Raw genomic sequence first — 27,364 nt, forward strand, 5'->3', positions numbered from 1 at the left:
TTTCACAGTTTGATAATCAATGCATCACTGCACACAATTCCTTTCAAATGTGTGTTTGTTTGTCCTGTTTGCTTAATTGAACAGCTGGAATTACTGTTACATACAACTGAATGTTAATTCATGGACGAAGAGGATTTTGCTGCTTCATTATAATTTTATGTAGAAATTGGAAACCGATGAAATATTAAGTGTTAATTGAGTGCACAGTTTTGTAGGTTTAATAAACCAGGCATGATAAATCATATTTTGTACAAAAAATAATTAATTATTGGCTGAGGATTTCTTTTTTAAGTTTAGCACTGCTTTAGTAATATACAGTACATATCATTCAATTGCTACTTGCAAACTTGTGGAAGAATACAGTATTGTCTTATAAAAAAGCTTATGTTGATGCATACTGTTTGTTGCTTTCTCCTGATCTTTGGGACAAATCTTCAAAATTACAAGTTTGTCATGATAAATTTTGCTTAATGATTCACTGAAATATTTCCTATGTATTTCACTCCTTAACTGAGCTTACAGCATGAGAATACACTTTCAGTTTTGCTAAATTTTGTGCAATGTTATTAAGGGTGCTGTAGCAATCCAGTTAGAGCCTGAGTTTGTGTTTCAGGGTGGTTATGCTGCCTACCGGTATGCCCAGCCTGCCACTGCCACTGCAGCTGCCTACAGTGACAGGTAAGTCCTCATTTACTGCTAATAAATATTTGACTAGTGGAAGTTGAAGATGGTTCTATGAATTTGCCTTGTTGAAGTCTCATAACTGTCTTGTTGCTCTGCAGATAATTGTGATATCTAAAGCAGGCTGTTTTATTATAATCCATGAATAGCCATAAATTGAGAGATTTTAGGCCTTAATTGAAAATCAGGCATGAAATGTGCACATTCCCAAGCTGTAGATCATTCAGTTAATATCTGTGACCCTTGTACAGGGCAGATAAATATATGTACAGCTTCATGATGGTTTGCTACTAAAGATCATTATTTGTCTTAGGAATATTATTTCAGTTGATTTAGAACCTGAACCTATTGAGCGTTCTCAGTTCTCATTGACATTGTTTTAGTCAGTGGAAATTGAGAATGAACTGTGTCTAAGCTTGAGCTCTCCAAGGCTCAAGATTTTTTTCCATTTGCTTTCTGTCCAGGGATTTGATTTCTTTTAATAAAAACTAAGTTATTCTTCAATTGTTCTGTATTTTTCTCCTCAAAATGTAAACCACATTTGGTGGAATAAATAATAAAAGATTATTAAAATCTGCATAATAGAAACATGCAAAGATTTAACTTCTAAAAACTAAAAATGATGCCAGATAAATTAACTTGTCTTCTTGCAAGACAAAAATTGAGACCCCCTTTGAAGTCAATGTCTAAATTGCTGCTGACTTCAGTAGGAATAAGATTTTGTCAAATTGCATAAAATTAAGTCTTTGAAGTATGTGGACGTGATTTTGTAATGAAAACAAAGAATATCATATGTTTACTTCACAAAATGTACCCTAACAAAATTTATGCTATCCTTAATACTTTTCAAGTGCTTGAATAGGGTACAATTGTAAAGGGAGGATGTGTATTGTGAAGGACAGACAGTTGCATATATTTTGCTTCACATTAGCAGCAGGAGGTAAGGTCACACTTCTCAGTTCTTGATATGAGAAAGTTTCCCTTGAAATCATGGAGATAATTTAAGTCCTGAATGTGTATTGAAAAATTCCTTTAGATGCTAAATTAGACATTGTTTAAAATGTTTCTGTTTCTTTAAGAAATCAACAGATTAAGACATTCAAGTAAACTATTTGTTAGATTGAAGTGCTGTTCATGGATTCTGTATTTTTAGAACAAAGTACCATGGTATGAATGTTACAATGCTATGCATGCATATTTGCCTTTCAAATGCTTATCTTATTATGAAGATATATTTTTTTAAAGTTATGTGAATAAAATAATTTGCATGTATGGCTGAGGCATGCTGTGTCAGACAGGTAAGCAAGTTACTTTCTATTAATTTTGGATCAGTAATATCAACTAGATATGTGCTGTATGCACTGTGTTCACAATGTACTATTTCTACTTAGGGTAACCTACACAGGTGAAGCGCTACACAATAGTTTCATTTCATTTCCACAAAGGTGTGTTAGCATGTCGCAGCTCTGTTATTTTTCTGTGAGCTTTTAATGCAAAGCAGTTCCTGCTTCTAAAAGGTTTCTAAACTTAAAGGACAAAATTATAAATTACCTCCTGTGGTTAGTAATTTTTTGCCAGATAGTATTCAGGACCATTTTGTAGGATGTTTATTCCTATGAATAAATGAATTTCTGAAAACCTGTACATTACATAGAGTAACTGAACAATATCAAGATATCTTAAATGCTTTAATTATGAATTAATGTACTTTCTCATAAAACAAATCAAATGCTGTAAGCTAAAACATTAGTTGATCACACGTTCTCCTATGTGCAGAGAGTCAACACTACCAAGAATTATGCTGAGAAAAAAAGTAAAGGGTTTGTTTAAGAAGATAGTGCTTTTAAATGCTGTAAAGGAAGCTTGAGATGGCATCAGTAGTAATGCAGTTTTACAATCCTTAATTACTTTTTGAAAAAATGTCTAATTTTCAGATACACTTTGTGTATAATTAGAATTGTAATAACATGTCTTTGCTTGCATAAATATCTTAAATGAATTTTATATCTTTTGGATTTACTTTTTTTTTAATTTAGCTTCTTTTAAATGTGCTTGACCTTCATCTTTGATCTGCTTCCCCTAAATGATATGGTTTCTTGTCTTAATTACAAATACTGTAACTGAATTTCTTTATGGGAAAACTCTAAAACTAGCACAGAGAACAAAATAAAGAGCAATCTGCTCAAACATTTCTTTGCATATGGAAACTATGTGCAAACGTGGATACCTCTGATTAACCACAGCCAGTTTGCTTAACTTGATTAGCTTTCCATTTTTTAATGAATTTAATTCAGCAACTTTCATCAATTACTGATATTGAAAGTACTAAAATATAGTTCAGTAACACTGCTTGTTTCTTTTCTTCTCAATGTAATAATTATCTGCTGTCCTCTGGCAATGTTGAACATTCCATATCTCCCTATACACCACTCTTATTTAGTCTTTGAGCTCCTTTTAATTTAATTACACACGAAATACATTGCTGTTTATGTATAAACAATGCCCAGAAAAATTAACTGAGGACCAGTGAGTGTGTACCATTGAAGCAGTGACATATCATGGAAATAATACTTCATATTAGTTTAAAAAAAAAATCAAAAAGCTTTATTTTTTTATCACATCTTGTATAGAAAATGAATGTAAATGTTCCATATTTGACATGCTTCTTAAGTCAGGAGATGGAAAGAGGAAATCTTTAGATTGGAGACATGTTTTGGTAAATTAAAAATAATGGTTAACAGAAAGATTTGGTATTCCAGAATCAATAAACCAAGTCAATGGATTATGGTCATTGGAAGAGAGCTCTATTGTGAAGAAAAGCAATGGTATCCTTGTTTGTCACAGCTGGAAATACTGCTGGAAACAGGCAAAGAACAAATATATAGGGGATAATCAGGTGGCAAGGAAATCTCATTAAACAAATCAATGTAAATCCCTGCATATTTGTTACAACAAATCATGTGCTCCTAAAAACAATTTCACAGTGGAGGTAGACATTACAGATTTCTCCAGTGATTTCTTAAGCTTGTAAAATAAAAACAGCAAAACAAACAGGTACATTTTGTTCTATTTATGAAGCAATATAATAACTGATTACAACTTCAGATAAATTTAGAAGTGGACTTTATACCATGTGATCTACCATCATATTGAATTGCATTTAAAGATTCAAAGTTCTTTGCAGAAAGCGAAACAAACAGTCATGTTTAACTTTCAAATATTTAAAATATTTCCAATAAATTTTCCAAATAGTAAAACTGATAAAAGAAGACCTACTAGTTTATATATGTACTTCATCATTCTGGAGCTTTGCCTGCCAAACTCCGTAAACAGTGTTTGGAAAAAATTAATCAGATGTCAGTAAAATGTTTGTGCAGCTTTTATTCAGCTTTCATGAAATATTTTTAAAAATAAAAATAAAATAGTTGTTAGATTTCTGTCCAAGTCTGAAGTTAGAGAAGCTAGCCAACTCATCAAGTTTTATATTTACGAGGTAGAACAAGTCAAAGCATGGCAGTGGGGCGTATTGTCATTTTGTCATTGCATGTTCACTTGATGTTGCTAGTATGTCTGTAATGCTGTATTGGATTTGACAGATCCATCACATAGCTCAGTGAATGGCTTGCTTGAATTAAGCCTATGGGCAGACTTATTCACATTGGTTGGCTATTGGTTTTGTGTTTTATGATTTGATTATTGCATCTTCGATGGGAGTAAGAAAAGTGTTCCTTTCTTGCATATTAACTTTGTCAACAATATTTATGAAAGTGTATATGGTAGCATAATAAAACCAAACCCCAATAACAGTAAACTAGCCTTGTCTGAAAGGCAGTCATTTCATTTGTACTGCTTGCTAACCCTGTTACACTGAATAATGAGTTATGTGTGTTTATATATGTACAATTGTGTATTCATATATATACACACATTCCCCATCCATCACTCACCTACAAACACCCCCTCACACACATATGTGCAGAAGTATTTTGCTTTGACTGTAATACCTTTTTCCTAATAAAGAGTCAGATTAAGTCTCACTAAAAACAATGGGAAGACTCCCATTGAATTCTTTGTTGTCTGGATTAGATCCCTCATCACTGGAAGCTGACCTCTCTTTTTTCACTGATCTTTTTTAAACACAAATAAGGTATATTCAAAAATATTTTGCACATAACACTTCGGTTTGATTTTTTTTTTTACTATCAGTTTGTGTTACATATTCTGTAGTCATCTACAGGATTTTATATGAAATTAGACAGGAGGTTTTGTCATATGGAAGTTGTGTACCTTCCAGATCTGAAATCTTTCTCCTTATAAAATCCCAATATTCTAATAGTTTATATTTTTAACATGCCTATGTAGGGTATTCACTTTTATCAAGGTACTAGTGTCTACAGAGATATAATCTAATGTATTTTCCACTTCTTTTGGGGCAAGTAATTCAGAATAATACTTCATATTTGTGGTCAGAGAATTCAAAAATAGAAAATTACAAATTTTATATAATTGGAAACATACTTATTAAAGAATGAAAAAATAGAACGAAGAATAAAAATATACAAAACATAAAATGTGAACATAGATGGAGGTGATTTTTTGTATACTGTAGACTTTAAGATCTATTTTACAAATAATGAAAACCAATATAGTTTTATTCAAACTATTTTCTCTTACAGTGGATCTTACTAGTGACTATACTAAAAATTCAGGTTACAAGAGCATATAAATAGAAAAGCATCTTCAGTCAGAAGTTAAACTTCCATTAAATAATTTTATAGAAGGATAAATATTTTTAAATGTAGTACTTCATGATCATACTTTCTAAGATTTAAGAAAAAGATCTTCTATACAGTTTTAATTTCTAAAGTAATCAGGTTGGAAAGAAAAAGAATAGAATACAGTGATAACTTTAGTCTTTTATCAAACCTTCATCTGAATTTTGCTGTACAAGTTGAATCTTGAGAAATGGACCAGTTTGGGGGACAAGATGAGTGATAAGCAAGAATCGTACAGCCCATATTCTAGGCTACTCAAATTTTGAGAATGAAAAGGATCATTTAGCATCTTAACCAGGTGCAAAGGTTGTGTTTGCCTTTTGTAACAGCAATAACATAGTATATATATATAACACTTTTCTTCTTCAAGCACTTAGGTTTGATGTGATGATGTTTGCTTGGTCTGTTTTTTTATGGATACCGTGTATGGTAGCTAAAGCTTGCTTATTTCCTGGTACTGCAAATAAAAAAGAAATAATTCACTTTGCTGTTGCAGAGAGGTAATGGATTCAGGCATCTGCCTATTAGGCTTATATGTTTTTATGTCTGTATCTGGCCTATCAGGATCACTGGCATCATGTTAATATTTCATAATCTATATTCATCTCTCAGATCACAGTTTTGGGGTTGCCAGGAGTATATGATTCATGTTATAGCCATAACAGTATCTTTTAGTGAAGGAATTAAAAGGCAACTGATTAAATATAAAGAGAATGTAGCAGAAAAAAACACAATCAGAAAGTTTAAAATTCTATAAATGAGTTTCATCTAGAGCAATTTGATAGGAACTTCCTGAAATAAAAATGTATTGCATTGAGCACTTTCTAATGACTGAAACACTGTTCATTCTAAAGTACTGGATAGAGAATGCTTTTTTGGGAGACACAGTGAATCATATTAATGTAGGAAAACATGGCAAACAATTACATTTCATAAAAGTATAGTCTCCTACCAAGTCCATTTATATACTTTTATATACTTTGATATTTTAATATATTCCTCTAATATTTGGTAGAATTAATGTTTTCTGATACTTTAAAAGCTTCATTTACCTGTATGAATATCACTGATATTCATGTAACTATTAAAACTACTCTATTAGTCCAAAACTGAGGTAATACAGTACTGAAAAAGCATAGGGGTTCCTGGCCCAGAGTGATGGTAAACACCAGTTATGCAACGTTTACCATGTCAGAGCTTGTATTCTTCATATCCTGCTTCTACTTCTCTTTACTGTAGTTTGTATTCTTCACTGTAGAATCAGGGGATATTATAAGAATCCCCACAGACAAGGAAGGGCTTGGCTATTCGTATAAAATCTGTTTTGACATCCATGCTGGAAATAAGTGGGGGGGGGGGGGGGGGGGGGGGAGGTAGGGACAGAGAAGGTAGAGGAGCACTGAAGCCTAGATTTCTATACCTGGCTTCCTAAAGTGCTCCAAGTTAAAAGATGTTGATTGCATTTGCTGCCAGCTTCTTCTTGAACTGCAAAATGCTTATCATAAAAAATACATATCAGTGCACCTGTTCTGACATTTCCGTATCTACTTCAGTATCCTTGCTTTTTTATTGTTTAATACATCTAGCCTAGATAAGTTTTAACTTGGGAGTTTCTTTAAAATAAAATTTCATAGTAAATAGCTGTGATTATATTCTTTTGATTCATTTTTTAGTCATGCTTTTTCTCTAAAAAGAGGACTTAAAAGGATTGGCTAACATTTTTTAATTAGGAATAATGCCATTAATAGCTTATACAGGCTTCTTCACTCTTAGAGGATATTCAAAGAAAGGGTGATTTTTAAATTTTTAAGTGTGTTATATTCAGCAGACTGGATAAATACGGAGTTAGGGAGTTACTAAAACATTGATTCCTAATCCAACAGACCAAAACTGTTGCAGTCTGTTGGGTCAATGCCTGTGACATGATAGACCATAACAGTTCCTTTGGACATGTCAGCCCCTAATTATACACTTTTTAGTTTTCAGATCATTGACTTGATAGACCACAAAGAGGCAGATTAGAAAGTGCTCTAAGTGTTGTCAACCTGAGTATTTTAAAGCAAGAAGGAAGTAAGAGCATTGTGAACGAGTCAGAGAGAAGATGGAATGAAATGTTATTAATAAAATACAGAATTAAGTGGATATAGTCTGCACGGATTAGCCATGTAATTTGCAGTATGTTTTAGACAAGGAGAAGTATTAGAAGAAACTTGAAATAACTACATATGTTCAGAAAGATGCAGTTTCACTTTTGCATGTTTTTACTGTAGGGGTTCCCACCTCAAAGGAGTGTAAAGCATTTGATTAGTTATTTAAATGGATACATTGTTTTTTTCCACATACTTTTGGGCTTCTCAAGTTCCTAATATTCTAGGAAGTTTGTAAGAATACTGTACAGCACTAGTGGGAGATGAAGTTTAACTATGTAACCTAGAGAACAACTTCTTTGTGAAGATACTATAGGATGTTTCATATACATGCAGAAAAAAAGTCTGTCTTTAAACCAGGTGTGTACCAGACTCTAAACTTCATTTTGTGTTTCTTTGATGAATTCTTAATAATCCTGGCAAGTTTTTCATATATATGGTATTTGAATTAGAAGATGAGAAAATTATGTTGTCAAGTAATGTGTAGTCATTCAAACCTTAAAATAATTTAAAGGTAAAGAATTGTTGTTATTCATAATTGCTAAAGAAATTTATAATTATACCTCTCTGTATTAGGAGATTTTATTGTGGATAAAATGGTAGTTACTAGTAAACCATAATAATAATTATGAAATCAAAAACAAATATATATTTTGACAAGATGTTGTTTTAAAGATGACATGTTATACATAAAGTATAAATCCCTCAACAAAATTAATATATATTATGTATTTTACTGGATAAAATCTTGATTCTTTACACAAAGCTGACTTCAAAATTTTTTTAGTTTTCACCCTAAAGAGAGTGAAAATATGTCCAAAATATAGTAAACAAAATTTTCAAATATATATAAGCAAACTTCAAAAATAGTTTTAATTAAGCAGTCCTGGATCATACTGACAACAGTTTACACTGCTGACACAGAGACACAGAGCACTCCTGAAGTAAAGTACTGGATTATTTCTTCAAGGGTTGACATTAAGTGTGTAGACTGTGTTAATCAGAGTGAAAGGCAAATAAGCTTAGAGCAGTTATGCCACTGAGATCGGTATGAATTCTACTACTGATTTATGTGGTGTTCAGAATTTCGTGTATTAGTTTAGGTTTTACTTTAAAATGTTAAGATCTACTTTAAAATCACCTGTTCTCCTCTTGCATATAAGTATGCGTATCTGTATGATGTATGCTGTATTATTAATAATTTATATATGTATATGTAATCCTTCATACATAGAAAAATTCCACTGATACAGCAGGCAGTAGGAATTAGAAAGTATATTTGTATAGCACTGATTTAAAAAATAAATAACCACACCTTTTAATTTCCCTAACATGCTCTACAGCATTAGTATTAGGCTATGCTAAATCACTCCGTGTCTTTTAGCATTTGAATGGCTTTTTAGGTAGTTCAGTAAAAGGGCTAAATAAGATGCGTGCCCATCATAAGAGCACAGATTATGAGAAGGCATTTTCTATTGACCATTTTTCTCTTTAGTTTTGTTGGTTGGTTTGTTTTGTTTTCCTTTTTCTTTTTTTTTTTTTACCTCTGCATAAATGGAATAATTCAGGCACATCACTGATCTTGGGAGTGCACATTTCCATTAGTGTCCAGAAGAGTTACGGATTTTTTGCCATTTTCCTTTTTTTTTTTTTTTCATTTTCCTGAAGGTATGCTTTTCACAATTGCAGAGGTGTTTCATAGTATTAAAGTTATTCCTGTTCAGGAAGAGGTGTAACTAGTGACAGGATAAAATTTAATGAGATTTCTAAACTTTGCTGCCTCCTGCTGGCTCTGGCAGTCTGAATTACATTAGAGTGCCATTGGCTAAATCATGTTGAATTGTCCTGTACTGAGCACAAAGACGACATAAAAGGCAATGCAGAGGTGACTCACCTTTCAGTTAAGGGCTTGGTGAGGCTGCCTGGAAACAGGGATCTCGTGCCATTTGAGACATCCTAGGGCATGTGGGACACCTGTGCAGGCAGAAGTGATGCAGGACCTTCTGGAGTGGCAGCTGAGCACAGGAAGGTGGATGAGATGCTTCCACTTTTGCAGTGAAGATGAGCTTTAGTGTTCTCTGTAAGGTAATATTTGCAAAAGTAGTTGCATTAATTCGTTTCTGTGCATAAACTCCAAAGGCATGCCTCAAGATTTCAGAAAGAGCATTTAATAAAATGGTCAGGAATGATGGAGATGGGAGATGTGTTGTCTTCTGACAATAAAAGCAGAATACCTAAGTGAAAGCAGAATAACTGTGTCTTCCTCTTTGTCTTGGCATTGTTACTAGCTAGATTGAACAGGCAGTTCTGGAGAAAAAATAAAAGAATCTCTGACATGCGAGAAATCAGTCTGAAAGTAAAATATACTTTCCTAATGCACATCAGGCCAAACCAGTTTCTCTTGGTGTTGTTGAACCTTGATACCACATGAATTACTTTCTACTTATATTTTTATTCTTACTTCATTTAATATATCTTACAGGTATGGCTGTAAAGTTTAGTTGTCTTGGTGTTGTGATTCAAATGTAATGAGTGTGATACTGAACTTACAGTAATGTGAATATAAAGCATGATAATAGCAAAACCAAGCCTACAGTTGTTAGAAAGTTTTAATTCTTCAATAGCCTTAATATTTAAATTTAAGATGCCAGGAGGAGGGAGCTGGGGAGGACTTAATAAACTCTGAAACTTTGCCCATACTTGAATATTACAAAAACTATTCAGGCAACCAGCCATCAGCTATGTTATAATTCATAGTGACAAAGCTCTCAACATTAGAATCCTAATGAGAGCAACAAAACCTTAAAGTTTAGAGCATGAAGGAAAAATAAAATGGTTTTAATGATATAATGGGTGCTGTATAGTTAGAACCCAGATCCTTGGAATTTGAAATAGCTCCAGTGAAGTCAGTGCTTTCATTTAATTCAGTTTTACGAGCTGAAGTTCTGATCCATGAATACTGAGTATTGACTGTATTTGTAAATCCCATGATGGTCTTATCAGAAGTAGTCAGCTGACTACCTATAGTTCAGATCTTAAGGTCCTTTCCAACCCTAACTATTCTATGATTCTAACTTCTGTTTAGAGTTGTGTTTGCATTCATCTTCATTTCCTTTGTTATGGGGTTCTGCACCGTTTTCAGCAGTTACTATATTTGGGAGTGGCTTTACCCCTGTGCAAAATTATTTGTCTAGTTTTGTGAAGTTAGTAAGCAAAGTCCAAAAATTCTGGTGTACGAAACATAATCACAGTATGTTAGTGGATTATAATTTTTTTCTGTTTCAAATTTCCTGGAGTTAGTGTGATTATTTTTAGGGAGGTCTTGATTTCTTAATGTCTGTCATGGATTCTATATTATGGAAACTCTATGTTGCCAAGAAGAGGGACTAAAAACTGGGAGAGCTGGGTGAGATTATGTGAGTGTTTTGGTTTTAATCATGTGCTGTGTAAAATATAGTGTTGAAAAGGCCAGCTGTCACCCAGTCTTTTAGGCAGAAGATAGGACACAGAGAAAGAACAGTCAGTAATTTGTCCCACATGCCCTATAAACATAGGTTCTATGGGTTTTTACACCCACAATGACCTAAGTGCATAAACTTCCCAGGGCTGTGAATACTTCTGTACATCCAGAGAACAGCATGCCAGTGACTGTTGGAAGGAAAATGTGGTGGTTCATGGGCTTTTTAAGAATATGTAGTAGCACAAAGACAAGCACATCTTTTTCCATGGTAGGGTGACTTATAGAAACTTTTGTGGGTAGCATTCAGGGTAACAGTTTATCCTGAAATTAGGTTGGAGTTGTGTTTCATCATGATCAGATCCTTCAAGTCATAAAAAAGAGCATCTGAGACCCAGTTGTTGAATCTCTTCCTATCTTCCACATTCTGAATTTTCCAACTGACTGTAAAGTAGCTAAGTCACAGTGATCCAGGTAGGATCACTGGTTAGGTCTGTACTGTGCACCCAATCTCTCTTATGTTTTATGCTCTTTCTGAGCTCCACTTTAAGTTGCCACTGACCTTCAAAATCAAGTCTATTTAGATGTAGAAAATGTGATAGATGCTGTATATATTTATGTGGAGTCATCAGAGCTTTATTATTTAAGAAAACTTTCACTCCATATTATCAGTGAGGAAAAACTCCCAAATTTCCACTTGTGAAGGAGCCTAAAGTTCAGTATTGTATCAAAGATGGTACAAGCCAAAACTTCTCTCTGTTCAGGTATCTATTTGACATTACAGTAACTAAGATCATTGGTATTAGTGTTTATGAGGATGGGAAATGTTAAGGGAATTTTGGAAAAGTTTGAAAGAAAGTCATAAATGTTCATTAAACAGAAATACCGTTAATATTCTTATTTTTTCCTGAAAGAGCATTTAAAATACGTATACACTTCAAGTGAATTAACCTCACTGGAATATCAAATATCTCAAACTGGAAACTAATCTCTCAGAAGTGGGTTAAAAGCCATTCAAAAAGAGAGTCAAAACTAAACATGCTTACAGAAAATAAACCTGTAGAAATAAAAGCTAAAAGTACTACATAGTAATTACTAATTGCTGACATGTTTCTACTAAACTTCATATATTTAACCTTACGAAAGCTTAAATTCAGCATTGATGTGCATGTAGCTTCTGTATTGGGTCATCATGTTTTAGAAGGAATGTATAGAAGTTTATTCTCTACAACTTCAGCACAGTTAAGGTGACTTGCAAGAAGCAAGACTGTAATGACAACTCTTGAAAAATAGGAGATGCAACATCTTGTTAAGGGAAAGTACTGACAAATATATTTATGAAATATCTTAGGCCTCTTAATTAACTTGTGGTAGTACAAACCTGCTGAAGAAATTGGGCTATGGTATTTAAAAATATATTAAAAAAAATTGTACAGTCCAGAAAGCCTAATTTCTGTAAGTACATAACATTTACTAAAGTAATTTGTAATTAGTAATATTTTCCACTAGTTTGTATAATGAAAAGGCTTAGTCAAGCTTCACTTAAATTCCTGTTCTTAACTTGCTTCACTATTTTGGTTTAATACTTTATAATCTAAGTCTTTCAGTTCAGTGGTATGCTTTAATTTGGAACAGGGTACTTTTAGTCAGGTGATAAAGTTGAACCTGGAATGTTATGCTCTTTGAGGTTTGATGCTGAGTATGGTTTCGATTCTGACAACTGGACTTTTCTTGTCCTCCTCATGCCATCACAAAAGCTTTCAAACATGGTTTTATAGTGCAAGTCTTGTCCCTGCCTAAATGTAAATTGCAGTTTTCATAATGACTAAAAGTCATTCCTTGGGGCATAAACCCTAATGTTGCTGATCAAGGATGTTGTAGTGAAAGGTCTCCTGTAATAAGAAGTGCGGTACAGAGATATGTGTAGAAAATCATATTTGGTTTTTGTTTCCAAGCTACCATGTGAAAAAGATGCCAAGATGGAAATGCTGACTGAGGGTTGCAAAAGACTCCTCTCTTAGAGGTGTTCTCCATTCTACCACAGCTTGTATCTTTCTAGGCCAGCTTAGCAAGATACCAAAATTCACATGTGGAGTTTCTTTACAGAAGTAGTTCTGTATATTAAAGTCCCATAATGAAAATAAGGCTTGAACTCTAGTGATTAAAGATTAAAAACTAGAAGAATTTTATGCTGTAGTATGGCCTGGTTTTACCATTCTAAGAGCATCAAAGAGAGAGAAAGCAAGCACCTAATGTATTGGATATGCAAAAGAGCTTATAGGTTTATGTAAGATCTGAGGCCTTCAAGGAATATATTTGTTATGAGTCTGCCAAAGGGACTGTGGGGAACAGAACAAAGGAAATTAGAATGTATTTGAACCTTTTGAAAATTGGGGTAATATATGTATATGATATTAGGTATTATATAGGTACATATCTCAAATAACTACCCAAAATAAGAAAGAGCATCTAAATTGCTTAATACTACTTTTGTTATCCTCCCCTTTTTTTCTGTATGAATTCAGGAAATATATCAGATGTTTAAAAATGTGAGTTTTTTCCCAACATAAAAATATCTTTATTACTGTAAAAATCTGTAGTAATTTTCAATTTACTAGAAGAAATAAAAAATTGATATATAGTCTTGAAAGAAATAATAGTATGCAGAAATGTTTGCCCTTGGGAAATAGCTGCTCAGATGGACCACAGCCATTCTGAATCCCAGAAGTACATGTTCATGACTCGCAGTGTCTGGGTTTCCATCGTAGAGCTCAGGCTGCCAAAGGGTGGCAAGCCAGCAGTGGCAAGTTGAATACATGCAACTGTATATTCAGATTAATGTATTTTGTCATGTTATTCTTGCAGTTTTTTTTTATTGTTTATCTTCCTTGCAACCAGTAAAAACTTTTAAAATTTTATTTAAAGAAGAATAAGGTATCTGCATTTTAAATGTGTGCTCTTTTACACTGAAAGTATAAAACAATGCAGTAAAAATTTAGTTATATATTTTCACTGTTAATATACAAATTAAATTATGGAAGTAATTCTGTATCTTATTAATTGAGCAGGACTTACTGTATAATAAAGTTGGATCCACTTACATTTCTTGTATCTTTTTGTATCAATAAAAATGTAGCAGTGATGGGGAACATGAAAATTCATGATGCATTTTAGGTTGTTTTGAACATCTCTCACTTGTGAGGCTTTTAAGCCTTGCATGCTGAATACAGTTAGTGCATAAAATTGGTCTTTAAAGAGATCAACCTTAAATTTACAAAGACTGAGTTAGGTTAGCTGCCTTTTTCCGGGTCTGCTTTTCAGGTACTTCAAGATAGAGAGAATATGCATCAACTTAACTCAGGAGGACTCCCTTTACAAGCTATGGGGTTGTTTACTCTAAGGAATAATGCTTGATTTGGACATCAGATGTGATATATGTGCATAGTGACAACTCTGATAATCAGGTCTCCTCCTAGGACTATGTATAACATTTAACTAAATAAAAACCTATAAACTATAAAACATTAAAGCCATCAAAGTACTAAACCAGTTTCTTGTAATTGTTACAAATAACACCTAATTAATTATAAAAAATTGAGCTGGCTTACTGAATTCACTTCAGCATCTAATCTTGCTTTACATTCTCACAGTTGCTATGCTGACTGATATGTAAATTTCTCCTTTTAAAACTGGATTATGGAGTTATAAAATTAAATTTACAAAAGCAAGATAAAGGGAAAATAGTGTATTCCTATGTAAACTGAAGCAGTAAAGCAAGGAATGTTTGTAGTAGATGTGTTTTAAATAGGTATCACTTTAGGTTAAATCATTTTTTAATTCATTTTCTACCAGTTATTAGTAAAGATTTGGTAGTAAAAAGTAAGATTTCAGAACAGTTTCAATAACCTCTATTATTCCAAAAGACAAATAGCAGTTAGTTTTCTGGGATCTTTCTGTAAGTAACTAAACCAGAATATTATTCTTGCAGATAATTCTGTACTTGGCATCTGAAGATAGAGTATCTGTGGCTCAGTGTTCCATAACAAATGTTCGGAATAGCGATAAAGGAGTTTCTCAGCTAGCCACTTCAGAGGCTTTTTTTAAGGAAAAGTAATCTTTTCATTTAGATATGAGGGCAGTTTAATAGCTTCATAGAAATGAATTAAAAAGATTTTCTGTGAAACAGTAGCTAGTAAATCTGCATTGCTACTGGGCTGAATCCCTTTTAGGCAAACATCTAACTGTTTCTATATAATTATCACAATGACAATTATACTACCTATGAAATACAGATTACCTCTGTATTGTTAAATTTATACCCCCCCCTTTTTTTTATTCATCTCTTTAGCATTACATACAAGGTAGATCTTACTAGTTTGTGAAGTTGCTGCAGATGACAAAATAAAGAGCAAAACTACCAACCTGTGCATCCGATTGAAAACAAAAGAATATACAGTTTAATCACTAAGCTCACTCATAGTAAAAGGCAGGTATAAGTATCTCTGAGACAGGGCAAAGACAGTGATAAGCTACCACTTCTGATCTTAATCAATCCAGTCCCTATAATACAGATTACAGATTCTTTGTTTTGTTTGGGTTTTTTTTTTCTCCCAGAATGTGAATTTCTAAGTATAACGAGGCTTACAGATTTCTAAAAAGAGAATTTCAAATCTCTGTAATGTATCAGAGGTGAAGTAATAGAAGCAGGATTTGTTCTCTTAGGGCTTAACTCTTCAAGATTCTGTTCCCCCTAAGAGATGTTTGCTCCTGAACTGAATAGTTTTCAATAGGATCTTCAGAGTACTTAAAGCTTGACAAAGCTTTCATCATCTTCCAAAACTAAGTTTTCCAAGTAATCCTTAGTACAAGCTGGAACTAGCTCCTTCTAGCTCCAATTTGCATTAAAGCTGTGCAGACAAAACCTCAGTTTTTCACCATGCCTAGTAGTGCAGGCTGGAGGACCTACATGTAATTTGGGGTAAAACAGCACTCAAGTGTTAAAATTTCACCCAGGTTCTCTATTAATCCTGCACAGCATAAAAATAATTCAAGGAATCTGTGTAGATGCTTATAAGAGAATCATTTGATGCTATAACTTAAATATGGTTTCCAATAACCCAAATCCTGTTTGCTTTGCCGTTGGAAAGGACAAAACAGGATTTGTGCTGTAATGAAGTTTTCTGCATTTTCGAGTAGTAGAGTATTTAGCATTTATCTTTATATGTTTACCTGGTTTAAAAAAGAATTTTGCAAGAGAAGGTTTATTAAAGTACTCTTATCTGTAGTTTATTCTCTTTAGATTCTGCAAGACTTTTCTATGTATTTGGATAACAGTATATGAGAATATACTATGTCATTTTTTTAATAAATAGCAGAAAGTTCATTTTCTGATTGCAATCATATTAGACATATAAAAACCAAAGTATTTTACTTTCAGTATCCTCTTTTCAGATGCACAAAGTAAATTGCAATTATTTAAAAAAAAAACCATGCTTTTTACATATTTTGCGGTAGTGCCCTTTGATAGCTATATCAAGATAAATATTGGGGATTTTATTAGACTTCATAAATATAATGACATATCTGTAACACTAAACATGAAGCTTCCAATGCAAGACTTTGTACATAGTCCATATCCAAATGTCACCATTATTTCATTTAAAAGATCCCAGCATGTCTACCTCATGATCCTTATAAACTCTATAGTACTGAAATACGTCAACACTTTTTCTTGCTACATTCATTAAAATTAAGCACCCTTACCCTACCCCATCTGTAAACATCAACTCAATTGGCAGCTAGCACATTTCCCAGTCAGCAAGCAGTATTGTGAATTTTATCTTCTCTTGCAGAAATCAATTCGTCTTCGTTGCAGCAGATGAAATTTCTTGTAACACCTCTGCAGGTAACAATCATTGATACTTCTTGATGCATCCATCCAGGTCTCAATATCCTTTTTCACATGCTGCATTTAATCGTAAGAGAAAGCATAGAAAAGTCCATAGTATAAATCTTTGGCATAGTTTAATTAATTTACAGCTTCAGCCTGTAGGTTCTGCCATATAAAAGACATTAGGTTATTTTGCTGACTTTGGTGTTTTATTTCTAGTTTAAATATCATATATGGGCCAGTAAGTAAGGATATATTAAACCTTCTAATAAAAACTTCCTGTGCAGTACAATCAAGACTGTGACTTTCAAAAAGCCAAAACAAACAGAAATAATGAAAAAAGTCCTAGATGAATGTAGGACATTGTAAGTGCTATAGATCTAACAACTTTCTTTTCAACTCTTTGGGGGCAAATATTGCCCACAAGGATAGCGCAGACCCTAAAGCACTCACAAAGTCTATCCTATGGATAAGATAGTGGGAGAGAGGGTCTATGTCTTCAGAGGATCGCTCTCTAGTAAGTAAAGCCTTCATATGCTATCATGTTGTAAGCCATGGGCATAGAAGAAAGAATGATGTTTTGAAAAGGTAATGGAAAATTATGTTGAATATGTCAAGGGATTTTCTCTTTTTTAAGCAATAGTGTTTGAACAGTCTTAATTCAGGTAAGGTTGCTATTATGTTGGTACATAAGAAAACAAAAGCCAACATAAGTAGTAGGAGTGCTGGGATATATTCTACCAATAATGTTATGCAAAAAAACATCTACTGAGTTCATAGAAGCTGCTTGTATTGAAAGATGAAAGGGTATATAGAGTATGACACAAAATGTTGGTATTAAGAAGTACTTATTAATAGAGTTTTACATTAGCAGAAATAAATGTTTGCTGTTTATGCTATAGTGACTTACATAGAAACAAATAATGAACATTTATTTATGAAAAAGAAGATCATAGCTAAAGCCAAAACGTGCTAAGATTGTAATAATCTGTATGATAGCCATCGCATTTTTGGTGGTAATCTGAAAAGTTCTTCTATAGTAAAACCTGATTAAATACAGACTTTCAGTGTTCTAAATCAGTAAGAGAATACATTTTAGAAGCAAATATTTGATACTTTCTTGATCTTACTAGACTTGGGTTTTGGCTTTCATTATTTTTCTTGTGCTTCCTGCTCAGCTCTGGATTAGAGTGAGCTGTAGTAGGAAGGCTACTAATTCATAAATTTAGGCCTTGCTAAATAAGAAAAATATAATTATTTTAGCAATTTTTTAACTTGGAATTCTTGAGCTAGACATGGGGTCTTTAACAATTTTCTTGTCCTGAAAGCAATTTTCTGTTTTGCAGAGAGAACCCTTCTAAGAAGTAATTATTTCTCTAATAAAGACATTTTTCCCCTCTCAATTTAAGTGTCCAAGGCTGTATTATATGTATTCCATTTATGACTACTTTGGAACTTCAGTCAAAAATACAGCACTATTATGTACCAGCAAATTCAGTGAACTTTGCACAGAAGGAAATGGAGCTCTGTTTATATTTGTTAAAACTTTTCAGTTTACCAGTTGCTTAACTCTGTTGAATTGCTTCAACAATAAGATATTTTTGTTAGGTATCTTTTTTACCATATGATAAACGTATCTGTCACAGGTGACTTAGGTGCCTTTTTTTGTAAGATGATCTGCAGCAGAAAGCTAATAAAAGCTTGTATCTTCTGTTTCTTTTATACCTAAATTTTAGTCGTATAAATTTAAAGGACTTTTGGCTTTATTTAAAGATAATTCTCTGGCACATATTCCTGTGGTACCAGTTGCCAAAGTTGCATTTGGTTTTTCAGATCTGTAAGTTAACTTTCAATTATCTGATGTTTTTATTTTTAATACGTGGAGCATATATAGAGATATGTAAACTTGTAGAATCGAAGCTAACCTTCCTGTGGTTTTTCAGATGCATGCAAAACAACTACAGTACAATTTTATAGTGCTTTTTTTTTTAGTGCTTCTAAGTTCATTTACAGTAATTCAACTGTGTTTGTAAAAGTGATATAAAGTGAAGATGATGATAATATGCTCAATGTTTGAATTGTGAGTATATGTATGTTTGTAATGTTTCCCTGTAAAGAATGTGTGTGTTTGTAGATTTCAAATAATAAGATAAAATGAAATTTTTGGTTGGAACTTTATCATCAAATATAATGGGAGGTCTTGCATGATTCTGCTGGTAATATTCATTGTTCTCTTCCTAATACTTTATCATTCCTGCCAGAGGATACTTAGCTCTCAGCCACAAGATACCTTTTTTGATTTGGGAATAAAGTAATCTTGAATAAATAAATGTGTTAATAGATGGATAGCATGTCTATATATACATTTCTATTAATGTACGTGTATTTGTTCTTGCATGCATATTTTATAAAGAAAATCTATTCAAGTAGCTGAAGGAAGGATCCTTCCATGGGAAATCTAAAAATATTTCACTCTTGATTGCATCCAGTGCATTCTGAGGCTAAAAATAATTACTCTGCAGAAGAGAAGTTCTGCACTTCTGGGATAGATCTTCTCTGGCAGGCATGATTAAAGAGTTTGCAAACACACCTGAACTAGAACAGAAGTAGGGAAACTATCAGAAACCTTCTGTCAGTTTGATGATAGAATTTTAGCAAGGATCTTTTAAGACCTTCCTCTAGCAAATCTCGAATAATAGTTATGTTAGGGGAGAATTTATCCCGAGATTCCTGGCTGATGGGGTCAATGGGCATCTTGCTCTGTCCAGCTCATAATAAATCAGGATGAGACACAGAATAAACCCATGGCTTATTTACATGTTGGTTGCAGAACATTGTTAATATTGAATCTTTATCATTTTTAGTGAATTTTTCAAACCAGTGCTCAATGTTCGTTTATTTCTTTATTTATTTTAAATTTAGGTTTTGCAAGATTGAAATTCATAGTTTGAAAGAAAAGGAAAATGTTTTGTGGTGTCTTTTCAAAGTACATTCTCAGATTATTATTCTTGTACAGTTTTTGTCTATATGGGATGGAATCATTATTCTGTATTTGTATTACTCTTTCTTTCTTCCTCCAATTTTAACAGTTATCCATCTGCAAACAAAAAAATCCAGTGCAGATGCATGCTTGGTATTATTTTTCTCCCAAGTGTATGTGCAGTTTATGATTTTGAAATAACAGAGAGAGAGAGGAAAGTGTGTATATAAACCTGAATTTGGAATGAAGTATGGTAGAAGTGGATATAACATCTGTCCAATCATGACTGTATTTATTTACATATTTGAGCAGAATCATTCCCAGGAGGTGAGACTGTATGTGTGTGTGCAAAAGAAATGCATTATAAAGCTTTAAAATTTGACAGTCTCAGATTAAGTCATTGACCTCTCTTTGGAGAAAGATACAGTATGTAAAACAGATTAAACATTCTGAAAGGTTTAATTTTATAATTCTAGGAAAAACATTTCATAAAAGCAGGCAGCTTAAGGAAGCAAACATTGGAGTTTGTGCAATTGAAATAGCTTCAACAGATTATTGGTAATTTTTAACTAATGCAATTGTTCAAATCATTGCATTTTTTCTGTATGCTATGATTAAACTGTCAGCACTAACACTACCACAAATTTAATTCATGAAACAAAAACAAATACAGAGATACTTATTTGAAATCAAATTAATATCTGACTAAGTACTTAGAAGGGTTGTGATGCCTGTTATGGCATTCTTCTAAGTACATAAATAAGTACAATATAGTAAATATAGTAAATATAATAAATACTAAGTACATAAATAATCATAGCTGGTCAAAATTTTGCCATATATGCATGCATACATCTCATTGACTTATTCACTTGTCTGGTAAGAGATGTTGATCACATTATACTCTTTCAAAGAAATTTCTGAGAAGTACATACAATCCAAACTGCTCGGAAGTATGCAGTTTCAGAGATACGTCCTTCAACCTCTTTGAATTACTGTGCTAAGACTTATGTTCAGTTGTGAAAAGTTCTTCCCTTTTAGTATTGCTGCCTATGGGTTTGACTTCATGAAGCAGTTTGACTGGGCAAATGACCGTTTTCAGTCAGGTGCTTTTATTATTACATTATGCTCTTCCACTAATCAGATAAAAAATAAAGGAGCATTTGTGAGGTCTTTGTGCTATTTTTCAGTTAAGGCCATATTTCTTTTCCCTGTGAAAACCAGCAGATACTGAAGCTTTTGCTCTGGAAAGGCTAGAAAGTGTTGCACTAAAGCACAATATTAAACTTTTTCTATAAATTCAAGTGTCCTTTACGTTGGCAGTTTAAACTTGTGTTTACTGCTGCTGTAAATAGTCATTTATGTGGAATTCCGTTTGTTACAGCTTTTACTGCTCTTAGTGGTCATGTGGTAGAGATGTTCAGCTGTTGGATCAGTTGATAAAAAACAGTAAACACTTGGATTATCCTCTGTTCTTCTTTCATGAAGTTTGATTAATTCCTTTTTCTCACCCAGTGAAAACACTGGCAGCCCTTTTTGGCATCTTTGTCATTATCTCTTTGACAGCTTGCCTTCCCGGTGCTTACAGTTCTAGGTCAGTTCGCATGGCTAGTCAAATGTGACAACATGACAAGATTAAGTAAAGCTGAGGTTCTGTGATTTGTAAATGAAGGATTTGTAATGTGAAGCTTCTTTGGTAACAAATAGTGAATAATCTGTGTCTGCCTTCAACAAGTGCGTGTAAGCATGCGTGCATCTCCTGTACTGTTGGGTTTTTTCATGAAACAACCAGAATTTTTTTCTCTGGTAGACTGAAAGTAGTCCACATGAAGTGGGGTTTGTGTCTGTGCATGTATGAATGGTTATATACAAGTACATTACAGGATTCAGTTTTAATATCATGAGGTTATCATATTACATTTGAAATATTTAATAAAAAATAGTATAATTGCATATTACAGAACTTTAAACACAAGAACAAAAGATTGCTTTAAAAATTAATAAACAAAGTACCCAATATATTTCTAATTGAACTAGATAAGAATTTATTTAAGGTTTATTGTAACAAACTATAACAGCAATAGCAATAGGAAAATGCTTTACAGATCAAAGAAATACTTGGGGGTTAGGTATCACCTGATAGCAAGCCTCATTTTCCCCAGTGGCTTTTTTTAATGAATTTTATATAGAGTCTGACTTTCTTGGATGGAGATTATACAGACAGATATTGTTGGTAGCACAGAATTATGTTAGATTTTTAACCAGGCATCAAGTGAAATGCCCACACTTGTGTAAATCCAGACAGCAAGAGTGAAACTTGAAAGAAAGCTTTTAAGATGAGGTCTGTCCCTGGGATTGTTCCATAGCAGTTATTCAGCATCAGCACAGGGGAGAGTCACCTGTGCTGCTGTTTGTTGGACTTCTGTATTTCTGCAGATTAACCAATATCAATCATATTTATTTAAATGATTAACAAGGCAGTTCAACTTTGGATGGCTGTAAATATGCAACAAACTTCAAAAGAATCTACAGGTTGGGATAGAGAAATAAAAATTAAAATCAAGTCTGAGCATCAGTGATCAAAACTTCTGCAAAACATGCCTATCAGCAAGAAAATTAGCTGGCCAGATTCTGATGTGATATAAATAAGTAAACAGTCAAGAATTTGAAATTCATCTCTGCATATAGAAAATCCTGAATAGGCTTCTCAAGTTCCTTCTTGCTTCAACCTGCAGGAAAAAGTAAAGGCTGCTTTTAATATTTCATCAATGACTTACTTATGAAGATTCCTTCATGGAAATCCTTTGGTATAGCAATATCCCTATAGTAGACTTCTGGTCATGTTCCTTCATCTCTGAAAACCTGGGAATGTTAATACTATACTAATAGGAGATCCCTCATCGTTTTCAAGGTTTACAGGAGTTCAGCACAGCAGTATACTTTGAAGTTTTACTGTTTCATTGTGCTGTCTGTCTCTACTGCATCTTCCCAATTCTTTCTCTGCTCCACATCACAAATCTGTAAAGCATTATCAGTTGTGGGAGAGGTAGATGATATGCAACAACTATTTTATGGTCCACCCTTGTAGAATGATCTTAGTGTTCGATATTATGCATTTAAAACTTTGCATAGAGAATTATAACGTCCTTAAACTTTGCAATTAAGAAAAATCACTGGAAACTTGTTTTACCAGCAGATTTCAATAATTTTTCTATTATCTTAAGTAAAAGCGTAGGATAGACATCTTTCCTCATTGCCTTCTCAGATGTATAAAGAAAGAGACTCATTGCTCATTCAGGTGACTGAAATGCCAAAAGTTGCTTAGTGTTAATATCCAAAATGAAATAAGCTGATTGGTTGCACATGCTTTGAACACCATGAGCAGATTACCATCCTACTGTAGTAAAGAATTTTAAATTAAATGCCTACCACTGCTGCACAGTGTTGTCCCACTGAGGTTAAAATACTGTTCAGCAATGTGGTGTCTAACTGGTGTATATATGAAGGAGCTCTGTTACTCGTGTCATGTGTCCTGGTATCACTGTAGTTGTGTGACCAAGAAAATGAGCAAAATGTTAGTTCTGCAATTATTTATATAGATAAGGCCAGGTAAACCTTGTTTTCCTTGTATTCCTACCAATTCTTTACTTAAATCTTCACCTTTTGTTTAAAATGTTATTGCGATTCTGCATTGAGATCTGACACAGAGAAGAGATGTGGATTGGCATTTCCATACCACCTGCCAACAGCAGGAAGCACGTTCTGCAATGCTGCCAGTTTCCTAGGTGGACAGGCAGGGCAGGAATACCAAAGCACTCCGTACTATCCTTTCTCCTACCTCAGCAAGCCTCACTCATTCAGTTGTCTTTTTGCGAAATTTAGTAATAAATTTCAATACAAGAATTTCAGTAATTTAAGATTATTCTGGTTGAAGACTCAACACATACAGGTCTGAAGAAGAATCAATTTTATTGCTTGATTTTTTTATATACAGTCAAAGCTAGTGAAGAATAGATAATACTGTGAAAAAGTTAGAAATACGAGCTTTCCAGTGATACACTTTGCTTGTAATATGGCAAGTAGTAGGGGATTAGATGAGAGCTTTAGCTGAGGCAGTACCAGTTTTTTAACTTCTCTTTTTATAGTTCTTAAAAAGGTTCATCATTTTCTACAGTTCCTCTAGTAATATGTAGACTTTCAAGAACAGGGGGAATTGATAATGAGCAGAAAAATATGTGCATCAAATTCCTAAAAAATAAAATAATGTTTCAAATTCTTCTTCAGTAGTTCTCAAATCACTTGAGGAAAATGTGATAACTTGGTTCGTATTTTATACTGTAATTTTTTCCTTATTAATGCTGTTATGAAAATCTATACTGTTTAAATTATTAAGAAACTTCCAAATGCTTCTAGTATCAGAGTTCCACTGCCTGTCCTAGATGTCTATGGAATACAGCCTGAGTACCGAAGAACTTAAAAATCTAATATGCTAATTATAATTACAGAGGCACATACTTTCCCTATTTTTAGAGACTTCAGCAACACATACTATTGATGATTTGAAGAGAGATTCAATTTCAAAGACCCTACTGAAACAAATCTCACAATTACCATTTGTAACTCTCCTTTTTCCTTTTTTTTTATCATTATTTTTGCAATGAACAACAAATTGGCCTTTTATGTAGTATTTTAGCAATTTAAGATCCTGTACTGAAAATGGTTTAAGGGATTGAGACATAGCATGAGTAAAGAACAGCATACCATGCACCAAGCTTTAGATGTCTACCTACATTGCACCTACATTGTACACCTACATTTGCACCTACATTTACAGATGGTAACATGACTGTACTGATTTGTTTTTCTCAGTTATTTCCCTGTAAGTTGTTAGTCCAGCTGCTTAAGAACCAGTGTCAGTATGGTAACAAAATGCTAGCAAATACTATTTTTTTGCTTATGTCCTGAATACTTGTTTCAGATATGTTGGAAAACAGTGGTACTTATTTTGTTCTAATTAGTGCTGCATCAAATTGTTCATCAGATGTGTTCTTAGACAAGAATTTATAAGTGCACATACTGGTTTTGTTACATTGATTTAACATTCTGTAAAATAAGCAGATAATCACATTGATTATTAATTTATTCAGAAGGGTTTTCCATTTGCATATCCTAAATTTTAGTAAATTCTTTACCTAGAATGATTATTTCCAGTGTCAATTATCACAAAGAATTTAAATGCCACTAATTTTAATGAGAAGTAAGCATGCTGGCATGATAGTGAATAAATCCAATGACTGTGTGACTCTACTAGCTTACTGATTGTCAGTGTGACAATATAGTTTAAATCCTTCTTACTGTTTTCAGCATGGAAATCGGAATCTATTCTGCTAACCTTCTGAGCTTCTAAATTTGGTGTCATGCAAGGGCGTGTTTAAAAATTAGCATTTAAAAAGAAACCCACTTGCTTTAAGTTTAAGCTGACACTGGTCCTTTCCTCTGTGGAAATGAAATTTATTAATCATAATAAAACCATCATATTCTGAAGGTAGAGGTCACCCTGAGGAGAAAAAAAAAAAGTCTATTCAACACAGAGGAATGTCAATGCATTTTTTTTTCCAGATAATATCTGAGCATGTATTCTCTCCCCTTAGGAAAAATATTCTTCCGTGTGTGCTTATGTATCTCAAGTCTATTCAGGAGTGTGCAAGAATGAGAATTTTTGCATTCTAATATTATATACTGTATTTTCTTTTACAGAAGATTTGGAAGAATGCTTTTTATATTTTATTTATGTTTACATTGCACACAGTTGTTCAAGTGGAATTTAAAAATGTAAAAATGCTTCTTATTTTAACAAGAATATAAGCATTGCTAATTCTGAAATAGCATTTTTATGTTAATATCATAGTACAAACTTCAGTATTATCATAATATATATGTAAAATATTCTATTTAAGGAGCAAGGAGTAACTTAGGTCACATTTTTCACATTAGGATTACTTTACAACTCTTTCATTTTAAGGAATAAACATGGTTTACACAGTAGGATGAAAACAACAATGCAAAGTACTAACAATAAGTTACTTCTATTCTGGCAAAAGAGTAATAAAAAATGTACTCAGAAGCAAATGCTGGGTTGAAGCTGTCATTTTTTTTCTTTTGAAATTGCTTAATGTGTTTGTTTATCTATATTTTTTCTTAGTCATCCAGAATTGTGTAGAATATTTATATAATACATTAACTAGATGTTTTATTACACCAGTGTTATAAACTTGCTAGTTACTTCAGTATTTGGGTTAAATATACTAATAATTTAATAAACTCTTCTTTCCTTACAAGTGGCCCTTGAATTTGGGCCATTTAATCCCCTGCAATGGGTGACCCATTAGTCTTTCAGTTTTGCGGGGTACTCTAACATAGTCAAGGATCCTGCACAATGTGATATAGTATGTAATCAAAAAGCAACCTGACTGCAGGAAATGGATCAGAGCAATTGAAACAAGAAACTCACAAAGTTCCAGTTTTGTTAATAGTTTACATTAGGCCAAAACTAATTCTTACAGATCTAAATTTGAAGTCCTTGCTCAGGATGGCAGTAATACTAGTTAATCAGGGAAAAAAAAAAAGGAAGTGAAAATATACTGATTGCCATTGCTTTAAGAATAATTGTCATGACATTAAAGTGTGTCTAATAATAGTATGTGCAATTCCTCCTCCATATTACTCAGGACATAAGGGAAATTTATAATGCTGGGAACAAGTCTAGCTTTAAATTAATAATTTTCCTTTTCTAGAAGTTTTCTTGCTGTTTGAATGAGATTTGGCTTGAGAGAATTAAAATTATAATAATATTTAAAATGGAATCTCAGAGTTTTTAAAAAGGGCATACAGAGGAAAATAAGATATCTTCATTTCCCTGTAGATGAACAAGACATAAGAGATTGTTATGTCTATCATCAAAGCTAAGTATTTTAGATTTCTAAATATTATAATATTTGCATCCTAACGTGGAAGTTTAACCAAGGCTGAGGTTTATGGAAGCTTTTCCAACCAAAGAGGCTCCAGAGTATGGAGTCAGTGTCAAACCTGCTCAAAGAACTCTTATGCCCCCTTTCCAATTCAAAGGATCACCAAGTGTCATTTACCCAACATAGGCTGATCTGAGCTTTTTTTTCTTCCATTTTTTTCAGTGGGAACTGCCTGGTTTCTTTGTTGTTAACTGCATTGAATAATTTCTGTAGACCATGGATACCAAGATTAAAATGGAATGCATATAAAGATTTAATCCTTCACTCATCCATATACTGGATGCAAAAGATGAACTATATGTTTTATATGTCTTTTACGCATATTTTCCTGAGTTTAAGACCATGTGTTAAAGTGATTGCCCAACATGCTGCTTTCCCTGGATAGTCGTGTACATCTTTGGTAGCT

General features: G+C 33.1%; 1 protein-coding gene across 6 annotated transcripts in view; it reads left to right on the forward strand.

The window, feature by feature from the left end:
• The window catches only part of RBFOX1 (RNA binding fox-1 homolog 1), a 1,270,800-nt gene that overhangs the window by 1,237,779 nt on the left and 5,657 nt on the right, over positions 1-27,364 (forward strand). For 5 of the 6 annotated variants that reach the window (XM_034065465.1, XM_034065469.1, XM_034065468.1 and 2 more), the window contains one exon: positions 614-678. In XM_034065465.1, the coding sequence (XP_033921356.1) occupies positions 614-678 (65 nt within the window). Of the gene's footprint in view, positions 1-613; positions 679-16,912; positions 16,966-27,364 lie in introns of all 6 variants that reach the window. The other variant, XM_034065467.1, reaches the window with a different exon arrangement.

The sequence above is a fragment of the Melopsittacus undulatus genome, chromosome 8 (genome assembly GCF_012275295.1).
Source record: "Melopsittacus undulatus isolate bMelUnd1 chromosome 8, bMelUnd1.mat.Z, whole genome shotgun sequence".
In the NCBI taxonomy this organism is placed as follows: domain Eukaryota; kingdom Metazoa; phylum Chordata; class Aves; order Psittaciformes; family Psittaculidae; genus Melopsittacus; species Melopsittacus undulatus.